Source organism: Phaseolus vulgaris, chromosome 3 (genome assembly GCF_000499845.2).
Source record: "Phaseolus vulgaris cultivar G19833 chromosome 3, P. vulgaris v2.0, whole genome shotgun sequence".
Classification (NCBI taxonomy): Eukaryota; Viridiplantae; Streptophyta; class Magnoliopsida; order Fabales; family Fabaceae; genus Phaseolus; species Phaseolus vulgaris.
Window position 1 is genome coordinate 16,534,800 of NC_023757.2, and position 11,045 is coordinate 16,545,844.

Consider the following 11,045-nt stretch of genomic DNA (forward strand, 5'->3'; position numbering starts at 1 on the left):
TAAGAGCTGCCTCTTGGAGGCCAATGTTTTGGATTTGGCAAGAGGTGAGCTGGGCTAGTTGAGCGGCATGCGCCTGTTCCAGTTCTCGCGCGTACGCCTCAGCCCCTTCCCTGCCCTCATGGGCCAATTTTAGCAAAGATTGGGAAGCTTCCTCCTTGAGCCCCCAGTTTTGTTTTTCCTCCTTCAACGCCCCCACCTCTTGTCTCAGCTTGCGGAGAGCCTCCCTCCCTTTGATAGCATTTCGAGCCTGAGTGCGCCACTTGATTGCCACCGCCAGGAATGCCCCCATATAATAAGGCATGCCTCCCCCCTTTTGAGGATCAGTCGGCGACATTCCTTCGGTGAAGCCCTGCGTCAACTCCCTATAAATGGGGCGAGGAATTCAGGGTTTGCGAGAAGTCGAGGCAGGCACTGATACAGGTGGGGCGGAGCCCGAGGCCTCAGCTGCGTCACGACGCGGCAACGGCGAGAGCGGGGGAACCAAGTCAATCCTTTCCTCTCGTTGCTCGTGGGCTGGTGGAGGTGGCGGTGATGTGGCACTAGGAGGATCGTCCCTGAGAGAGTTCCCACCACCGGGGGGCGCGGCGGGTGAGGCAGGGAGGCCCGTAGCCCTCCTCTTATGGGAAACCAGGGCAGTACCCGAGTCTTCGCTGTCAGAATCTACTATCAGCACCCTTTTTCCTTTGTTAGGGTGTGCTGGGGCAGGGGTCGATGCCATAGCTAATGGAACCGCGGCAATGGGAGGAGGAGAAGCAGACGGTGGAGGAATCGGCAGGGAAGCGACGGTGGGCACGTCAGAGGCGACGGCGTCCCCACCCTCTTTGGTAGATTTTGCCTTCTTCAAAAATTTTGCAAGAGCAAGCCGCCTCGAGGAAGTCATCACTGAACCTGCAGCAGCGAAAAATAGTAGAGTAAAGGTTAGTTCTGATAAAGCAAAAGAGAAATTCTATGGCCAGACACACGCAGATAACCACAACAGCTAATGCATTATAAACAATCCAGGGCAGATACCAAAGTAGGTAGAAAGCCCATGGGCGTTGAATTCGTTCGCGATGAGTTTGGCAGTATCGAAGACTACCCCAGTCCCGCCAAGGCTTTGCACACGTCCCGGTCAGAGGGGGTAAGCTCATCCAAAGCCAGGGCCTTCATGGTTATGGGCTTATCCGTCCAGTATAGGGGAAAGCCCTCTAGGATGGTAGGATCGCGCTTGGTCGCACGTACTTTGAAGAATTTCCCTTTCCATCCTTTGAAAGAATTTTGGAAGAGCGTAAGGATGATGCGCCCGGCGATGCTAGGAAAGCTCATCCATAGGCTCTTCCCCTGTTTCTTTACCTCGAAAAAGTGAAGAAAAACGTTTACGGAAGAGGGGACACCTAGATATCCGCAGAGAATCTGAAACCCCCTTACGAAAGCCCAGCTGTTGGGGTGGAGCTGGGCTGGGGCGGTGTTTATCTCTGTAAGCAGTTCTTTCTCGAAGGATGTAAGGGGCAGATGCAGGCCCACTCTCTTGAGTACCATTTGATAAAGGAAGAAGAAGGGGCTTCCCCTAGTGTCCCTTGAGTCCGCGCAAACGGGCATCCCAGGTCGCACCCGGCATACCAGGACTTGGGAGTCGTGATTTTTATGAAAGGCGTTGAAATTATAAAGCGCAGGGTCCCCCCTGTGAGCCTCCACGTCCTCAACAGAGTTTAGGAGGGAGCATTCGTCGAGAAGATCGTCGGGGGCCCAGTCGTATTCGCCCTTATAATAAGACTTAGGGAGCGGGGGAGGCGCGACGGTCTTAGTTTTCGCCATCGATGCCAGAGCTGAAGATCAAAAGAAAAAGAAAGGGTTCAGAGAAAAGGGGTTGGGAGAAGAAAAGGGGAAAAAATGGAAGAATCCTAGGAGAGCCCTACCCACACGAGAGCAAAGGGGAACGAGAGGAACGAAGAAGCATACAAACGATATCCAAAGAAATGCAGTAATATGGACAGTCCCAGGCAATTCATGCAGTGAAGAGAATCATCAAGGAGGGGAAAAACCGTACCTTTGGGGGCTGAAGGGCGTGGAGAGCGGAAGCACGAATGAGCAGGGGTCGCGAGAGAAGGGATTCAGAGAAGATGAACAGTGAGGAAGGGCAGAGAAAGTGGATGTAACAGTGGTTGCAAGCGCGGGGTTTGGGTAACTTAAACGTTACAAGAAGCGCGAGGGACAACAAATGATGACCGTGTGATGATGCCACGTGTTGCAGGATTAAGCACTCAAGGGGAGCGCAAGAGGTTCTTAAAGATGACCGCACGATGAACCACGTGGCACGCGATTAAGCGTAGCCCCAAAGGGCATTATTTTTCCCGCTTCAGAGGATGTCCAATCAGCCATTAAGAACACCCCTGTGGTTCAGAAAGTGTCACGTCAGTAATTCGAAGAATTGTTGAGTCAGCAGGGAATGACACGTGGACGGCGTGGGCGAGGCCTTAGTCTTTGCGCTGAAGACAAGTCTTCGGCTTAAGACTGGGGGGCTTGTGTACCGTCCCGTATCCGGGCGTTGACTAAGTCAAGGTCAAAGTCAACGCAGGGCGTCGCCTAGGTGGAGAGACGCCAAGTGCCAGCATCGCTAAGAGGAAGCGTCGCCAAGGCAAGGCGTCGCCTAGGTGAAGGCGTCGCCCAACCAGGGCGTCGCCAAGATCAAATATCATTAAGTCAAGGCAATCACTGTGCGGCTCCCCGATACCCATGGGTAGGAAAGACCATGGAGGGGGCGACGCCGTGGGAAGGCCCCAAACCCTGTATAACCAGGGAACAGTAATAAAGAGGAGAGAAAGGTGGCTTCAAGGCCATAGTAACAACAGCAGTATAGGGCAGCCTGACTCGTGAAGTACCCCTGCCGCCCCAGAGACGCCTTTGGGACAGATACGACCCAAGAGGAAGGTCACGCCCAGGGTAGACGGGTGCAGGGTACGAGAGGAGGGCAGATACGCTCTCAAAGTAAGTGACTAGATGATTGGGGGCATGAGTTGGCACCCAAAAAGTCATCCCTAGCGTAGTAGCACTCCCAAGCAGGAGGACTCACACGTAAAAACGTCCCCAGATGGGCAGAAACGCTCCCGGATGGGGTCACGCCGTCGTGAGGCCCTCCACGTGTACGACAACCATGTCAGAATAGAAACACCCTTTAGTCAGGTGCCAGGTAATTAAAGTCATTCAATACAGTTTCCGTTTCGAGCGTTCAGGTACTATAATGGCTCCCAAGCGTTTCAACGTCTTAAATGCGCTACGTTTTCTAATTAGATGCGCTGATTGAGTGCGTTACATTTGTAATTAAAGGCGCTTTAAGGCGCTTTAAATGCTTGGGTAGTTTAAATAGCGCTGGGAATGTTGGAAAGGGGGTTCGAACTTTTGGCAAATTCACCAGAACTCTCTAGCTGCTTGCTCGTGCTTTGAGACTATGGACAAGGGACTGGGGAAAGATCTTTGCCTGAGGGAGAAAACACACACACTTATACACGGTTTTTTTACCACCTTCAGAGTGCCATACGCGGTGCTCAGAGACAGAGGTGCACAGTTTTGGTGTTTCTTGCTGGCTGACTTGAGCGTCGGAGTGCAAACGGCCGCTAGGGCGCCTCTTTGTCCTCTCTTTTGCAGGAATCCACAGGTAACCAGTGGGAAGGAGTCCCTAGCTAACGGTTGAGGTCGCGCACGAAGACGTCCCGGTCAACCGGACGGAACAAAAGATTTAGCAAAGTGTATCTTCTAGAAAGAGCATCCGCCACAATATTTACTTTGCCTTGCTTGTGTTTGATCACATAAGGAAATTGCTCAATGAATTCCACCCACTTGGCATGCCTCTTGTTAAGTTTGTTTTGGCTTTTCAAATATTTAAGAGATTCATGATCACTATGTATCACAAACTCTTTGGGAAAAAGATAGTGTTGCCAAGTAAACAAAGCCCTAACAAGTGCATATAATTCCTTATCATAGATGGAATAATTGAGATGACTTCCCTTCAATTTCTCTCTAAAATAGGCTATGGGGTGGCCCTCTTGAAGGAGAACAGCCCCAATACCTATGCTTGAAGCATCACACTCAATCTCAAATGTCTTAGTGAAATTAGGAAGGGCCAAGATGGGAGCATTAGTCAATTTTTCTTTCAAAGTGTCAAAAGCATTTTGTTGTGCTTCTCCCCAATGAAAGACCACTTCCTTTTTCACTATGTCATTGAGTGGTGCGGCAATGGTACCAAAGTTTGGGACAAATCTTCTATAGAAAGAAGCAAGTCCATGGAAACTTCGAACCTCATTTAAAGATTTCGGTGTAGGCCAATTTTGAATGGCCACCACCTTTGTTTTGTCCACATGGACCCCTTTACAACTCACAACAAACCCTAGGAATTCTATATGATCAAGAGCAAACATACATTTAGCAAGGTTAGCATACAAATGTTCCTTCCTAAGGGTTTCTAAAACTTTCCTAACATGCAACCTATGGTCATTCAAAGATAAGCTATAAATGAGAATGTCATCAAAGTAAACAACAACAAACTTACAAATGAAAGGTCTAAGAACATGATGCATGAGGCGCATGAAAGTACTTGGTGCATTAGTTAGGCCAAAAGGTATGACTAACCACTCATATAAACCAAAGTTGGTCTTAAAAGCCGTCTTCCATTAATCACCCGGTTTGATACGGATTTGATTGTAGCCGCTTTTAAGATCAATCTTTGAAAAGATTTTTGAACCATGTAATTCATCCAACAAATCATCTAGTCTAGGTATGGGATGCCTATACTTAATTGTTATGTTATTGATGGCCCTACAATCGAACACATTCGCCATGTGCCATCCTTTTTTGGCACTAAGATGATAGGCATAACACAAGGACTCATTCTATCTTGCACCCACCCTTTCTCAATCAAAGCCTCAACTTGTTGGCGAATTTCCTTGGTTTCACTTGGATTGGTCCTATATGCTGGACGGTTTGGTAAAGAAGAGCCCGGTATCAAATCAATTTGGTCCTCAATCCCTCTCAAAGGTGGAAGTCCATTTGGAGGATCTTGAAACACATCTTGGAACTCTTCTACCAAATTTTCCAGGCAATGAGGACTATCAACAAGTGTTTCTACTCTAAGAGTTCTAGGGATGGCTAAGAAAAGAGGATGATGAGCCACTATTTCCATTTCAATGTCACGCCTAGACACAAGGAGTGTAGGCTTAGAACTCTTATCTTTTTCACTCTCCCTCTTTTTCTTCATGATAACTTGGTCCTCATGGACTTCTCTTGGAGAGAGAGATTTTAAAGTAACCTTGTGACCATGGAATTCAAAAGATAGTTTGTTGGTAAAACCATCATGTAAAACTTTTCTATCAAATTGCCAAGGCCTTCCCAAAAGAACATGAGTGGCTTCCATGGGCACAACATCACATAATACCTCATCTTTGTATTTACAAATGGAAAAATGGATGAGGACTTGTTTATTGACAATTAGTTCTCCTACTTCACTAAGCCATTGTAATTTGTAGGGCTTTGTATGAGAGATAGTAGGCAATCCAAGCTTATCTACTACTCTTGTACTAGCCACATTTGCACAACTACCCCCATCCACTATCAAGGAACAAATGTTGTTTTGAATAAGACATCTTGTATGGAAAATATTTTCCCTTTGACTTTCATCAAAAGGTTGTGAAACTTGTCCAAGAAGTCTTCTCACAACTAACAAGTCCCCTTCAAGTGGACATTCGCTCTCTTCCTCACTAGATGCATGAGAATGCAATGAATGCTTAGGAGAATCCGAATCATGCTCACTAACTACAATGCCCTCATGCATGTACATACTTCGTTTGGAAGGACAATTTGCAGCTATATGACCATAACCCATACATTTAAAGCATTTAGTATTGGATGTTCTAGTGGGAGACTTAGGTCTAGAAGTAGATGGCTTAGTTTCCTTGGGTTTGAAAGAAGAATCTTTGGAAGGATGTTTAGAAAAAGAATTTTTGTTTCTCCAAGACTTGGAGTAGTATCCATCATTGGAAGATTTTTGAAAGAGTTTTTCTTAGCAAATTGGGCTTCCACCTTCATTGCAAGATGAACTAAAGAGCCCAATGATGAATACTCTTGTAACTCAACAATGTCTTGAATATCCTTCCTATGACCACTCACAAACCTAGCAATCATAGCTTCCTCACTTTCTTCTAATTCAATTTTAAGCACAAGCATCTCAAGCTCCTTATAATATTCATCCACATTTAGCGTGCCTTGTTGAAACCGTTGGAGTCTCAACATGAGGTCTTTCCTAAAATGTGGGGGCACAAACCTAGCGCGCATATGATCCTTTAAAGAGTTCCAAGAGTCCACGGGAGGACCCTTGTGATAGATAATGTCCTTTACAATTCCATGCCACCATTTCATGGCATAATCACTAAACTCTAGGGTGGCTAGCTTAAGCTTATGCTCATCTTGGATCTCATGGATCTCAAATATTTGTTCTCACTTAGCCTCCCAATCTAAATATACATTAGGATCACTAGAGCCATTAAAACAAGGTAGCTTGACCGAAGGAAACCTAGACTTTGCATCATGATAGAAGCCATTGCCGTAGTGAGTTCTTTCCCCTTGGTGATGATGTCTTTGTCCATGGACTTGGGGTGGAGTTCTCCTTCTCCTATGCTCATCTTCACGGCCAAAATCATTGGAAGAAGCTCTTGTTGAAGGTCTATGATGCTCATCATGAATTGAAGGAGATGGTCTAGCTTGTTGCACCTCCATCTTTTGCAATTTCTCCTCCAACCGTCTAATGGTTCTTTGAGCTTCATGTAATTCACCAAGGATTGAAGCTTTGGAAGGAGAATTCTGCTTGTATGATGCATCACTTGAAAATCCAGCCATTTTGGAAATAAAAAACAGCCAACACACAAAAACAGCAAACAAGTTAAGAAACAAAAATTAGCAAAAACAGTGAGTGTTTTAAGCCAAAATGCCTAAGTGAAATGAGGCAGAAAAATAGGTCACTCTCAAAGAAATAATGTCCTTGCACCAATCTGATCTTGAGGCCTTGTAATCCTCAAATGAAAGATGTCAAAGCAAGCACACCAATCTCAAAAGGCAACCACCACAAAACCAATGAAACAATAAAGACAAACAAGAAAAGGTATAAGCAAAGAAAGGTAATTGCAAAAGGAAAACTATATGTAAGACAAACTCAAAGAGTAAGGAATGAAAGACAATCAAGAAAATAAAGAACTCAATGAGAAAGTAGGCACACAAAAGAATACTTAAGGAAAAGCACTAGAGTAGATGAAGAAAACAAAAATTTAGCTACTGGAATTTTTTTTTTAACGCAAACTGTGCTTGATATTCACTGATTTCACTGGAATGATGTAGAGCGAACTGGATTATGAAATTTAAACCACAGAAACTTCAAGATGTTAACTCAATAATGGCACTGGAATCAATTAAAAACAGTAACCCAATTAATTGAGATAAATTTTTTAAAATCGCTGCCAGATTACCGTATTCTTTTCGGCAGAATTGTACACTTTTTTTTATTTTATTTATCATTTTTTGTGTACTTTGAATTTTTGAATGATTCTTTTTTCTACTCTTTTCTAACACTTTGAATATCACAAATCCAGAATTTCAGAATTTTCCAGTGAGTAAATCAATTGCAATAAGGAAAAACAGTAAGCACTTTTTTTTTAGAAACAGAGGAATCCTAATAGGAATAAAAAACAGAATTATGAACTAGCAAAGACATAATGGAAAATGATGTATTGGAACTTGTATAGGTCTAGAATACAAGTATGAACTCAATTCTAAAAAGAAAAATGCACAAAGGATCAATATCAATTCAGAAAAATATATGACACTAAAGCAAGAAACAATCAAAAGCAATAAAAGTACTACTAGAAGAAATGACAATTATGGAATAACATGACTAAGACAAAACTTGACATGATTCAAAAAAGGAAAATACTCAAACATATGATAGGCAAAAGAATTACAAAAAACAGCAAGTAAACTCAAAATAAGCCTAAAACAGAAACTTCAATTTCAAGAAATTAAAAGAGCTCTTGAAATAAAGTGCTACACAACTCAACAATTAAACAAGAACAAACCTAAGACTCATGATACCACATAATGTGATTCCACTAGCACAATTAGAATGATTCTTGACATTCTTAGGAATCATCTTGATTTGGCTAAGAGCTAGGCACTTTATCATAGAAATGGATCAAGGTTCTATGAATAAGAACTCACCAAAACTAGTGCCAAAACACAAACTCATATAGAAGTTCCAATTATTGTCAAATTGAACCAACAAAAAGAGGTAAAAACCATAGGCACCGAATAGAAATGAGTGAAAACAACTTTGAACCGAACAAAATGAAATTAAAGCCAAGAAAACTGAAAAGCAAAGCTGGAACAGAAATGTACCGAACCAAAACACAAAGAAGAATAAGAACAGCTGCTGGAAAACTTAAAAACCGAACCAAAAACAACAAGGCAACAAGCTAAGACAAGGAATTAACAAAGAAGAAAGGAAGGAGAAGAGAATTGCTCATGAAGATGGATGAATGATGAATGATCTCACCACTAGAAGTGTGGTTGCTCCTAGATGAGAGTGCTGCTGCCACTTGAGGACACCATGGATCCTTCAAGATAAGACTAAAGAAGAAGGCTCAAAAGCTCTCCAATGTTCACTCCAATTTTGAGTATAGTTTCTTTAGATAAATTCCAATCTGAATTTTACAAAGAGAGCACCTCTATTTATAGCCTAAGGTGCTGAAATGCAAGCAACACAAATTCAAAAATTCCCTCCTAAGAGACATCTAGAATCGGCGCCAAAACCCAAGCATGAGGAAGGTGTGACTCCTTCCTTCACTTTGACACCTCCTATTCTACTTCTACACCTATCTACTAACACACCCCCCTAAAGCTCCTAACTAAAGACTAAAAGATGCTATAACAATAGAGGTTTCTAATGTTTCACTCTAAGCACCTTCAACTAAAGAAATTACAAAAAGAGAAAATAAATGTCCCCTAGCTCCTAAAGCTTTGAACATGCTTCTTGTAAGCCTTTGAGGTGGGCTTTGACCTCCATGGGCGTCCTCCATTTGTGCCTCCACCTCTTCTTGATCTTGTTGATTGGCCTCCATGTTCTCTTGAGCTTGATCTCCATCAAGGAGAGGGACGACGCCATGGCTGAGCTCGCCAAGGCTCAAGAGGAAAACAAGAAAACTGCTGCAGAGCTGGCCCAGGCGCAGGACGAAGGCAAAAAGGTTGTTGAAGACCTTGCTCAAGCTCGCGGGGAAACTGAAGAACTGAAGAGACGAACTGACGAGCTGAAGAAACAAGCCGAAGAGCTCGAGCAGAGCTCCGCCCAAGTCCTTGCCGCCGGGTTCGACGCCGCCCTGGAGCAAGTCGCTTACCAGTACACCGAGCTTGATCTGACCATGGTGTCCATCTGCAACGAAGTGGTGGATGGGAAGATCGTGCCCTCTGAAGATTAATCACCTCCCTCCATCACTTGTTTTCCGAGACTTAGCGCTTATTTCTGTTTGTACGAACTGTACTTGTAATTTTTCTTCTTGTGTATTTGAACTGACATTGCTTTCATATAACTTCTTCCGCTTTTGCACCTCGTCTTTCTGTTTACTTCGCATTCTTTAACCTTCATCTGCTTTCTTACTTGCTGTATGGTTGATCAACTAACCGGTAGAACTCGCTTTAAACAAGTTAACTTAGCGATTCCTCGGGCTTAACCGTTTACTCACTGCTTTAAACTCGAGCAAACTATCAATCTTATATCAATTCATCAACTGTTAACTCAAAGTAAAAACTTAAGCAACTTATAAACCTTCAAGCGATGACATTTAACGTAACTTGCAAACTTAAGGCAATAAGCTACTTACTAGGCAACAGGTTTTAACTTAAACTGGTATCACAATACAGTTTACCTGATCTGCCCGGCAAGGTTAGCCTTTACTCCTGTCATCTCCTGGAATTCTTCTGATCGCCATAGGGCTCTGGCGATGTAAGCTTTCTTTGTCTTCATAACTTGGCTATTGTTCCCTCATCTGGGGGGTTGAGGCGCCTTTCGGATCCTTCTCTACCTCCCTGAGTTTCAGAATAATAAGCCGGATAGCGAGGTGTTCTATTTGAACCTACCTTAGTTGTCCTTTAACTTCTTTCACCCTTCACGCCATACCTGAACTCGTTCAAGACGAGAAGGATTTTATCTGCCTTCACACCGCCTACAAGCGTGGAAGTCTTCTTTGGTCTTACTAAGTCAATATTGATGTTTCACTTAAAGGGGGAAAGGCGTTTTCCTTCCTTTCCCGCCGTTTAAGGTCACGAACACCCCTGACTTTTCAGTTCATCTTGCCTGAACTCACTCTGAGGTGAGAAGGAATTTTTCTCGCCTGAACTCGCTCGACGGCGAGAAGGACTTTATCTTGCCTGAACTCGCTCGACGACGAGAAGGACTTTATCTGGCCTGAACTCGCTCGACGGCGAGAAGGACTTTATCTGGCCTGAACTCGCTCGATGGCGAGAAGGACTTTATCTGGTGCCTCAACTTGCCCAGGGTGTACATCTCCTCCCCCTGGATGCACTGAGGACCTTTTCTCTTTCTCGCCTGCGCTCGCTCGATGGCGAGGAGGACTTTATCTTGCCTGAACTCGCTCGACGGCGAGAAGGACTTTATCTAGTGCCTCAACTTGCCCAGGGTGTACATCTCCTCCCCCCTGGATGCACTGAGGACCTTTTCTCTTTCTCGCCTGCGCTCGCTCGACGGCGAGGAGGTCTTTATCTTGCCTGAACTCGCTCGACGGCAAGAAGGACTTTATCTGGTGCCTCAAGTTGCCCAGGGTGTACATCTCCTCCCCCCTGGATGCACTGAGGACCTTTTCTCTTTCTCGCCTACGCTCGCTCGACGGCGAGAAGGACTTTATCTGGCCTGAACTAGCTCGACAGCGAGAAGGACTTCATCTGGTGCCTCAACTTGCCCAGGGTGTACATCTCCTCCCCCCTGGATGCACTGAGGACCTTTTCTCTTTCTCAGCTGCGCT

At 44.5% G+C, this 11,045-nt stretch overlaps 1 protein-coding gene across 1 annotated transcript; it reads right to left on the bottom strand.

Annotated features, from left to right (window-relative positions):
• Window positions 1-382: 382 nt before the first annotated feature.
• On the bottom strand, window positions 383-880 carry LOC137839226 (early nodulin-like protein 18). The gene has a single exon (XM_068648350.1). The coding sequence runs from the start codon at window positions 878-880 to the stop codon at window positions 383-385; it is 498 nt and encodes a 165-aa protein (XP_068504451.1).
• Between the last annotated feature and the right edge of the window lie 10,165 nt (window positions 881-11,045).

What these genes read in the sequence shown, in the direction of transcription:
- LOC137839226 (XM_068648350.1), bottom strand. Translation starts at nt 880, where the DNA reads ATGACTTCCTCGAGGCGGCTTGCTCTTGCAAAATTTTTGAAGAAGGCA.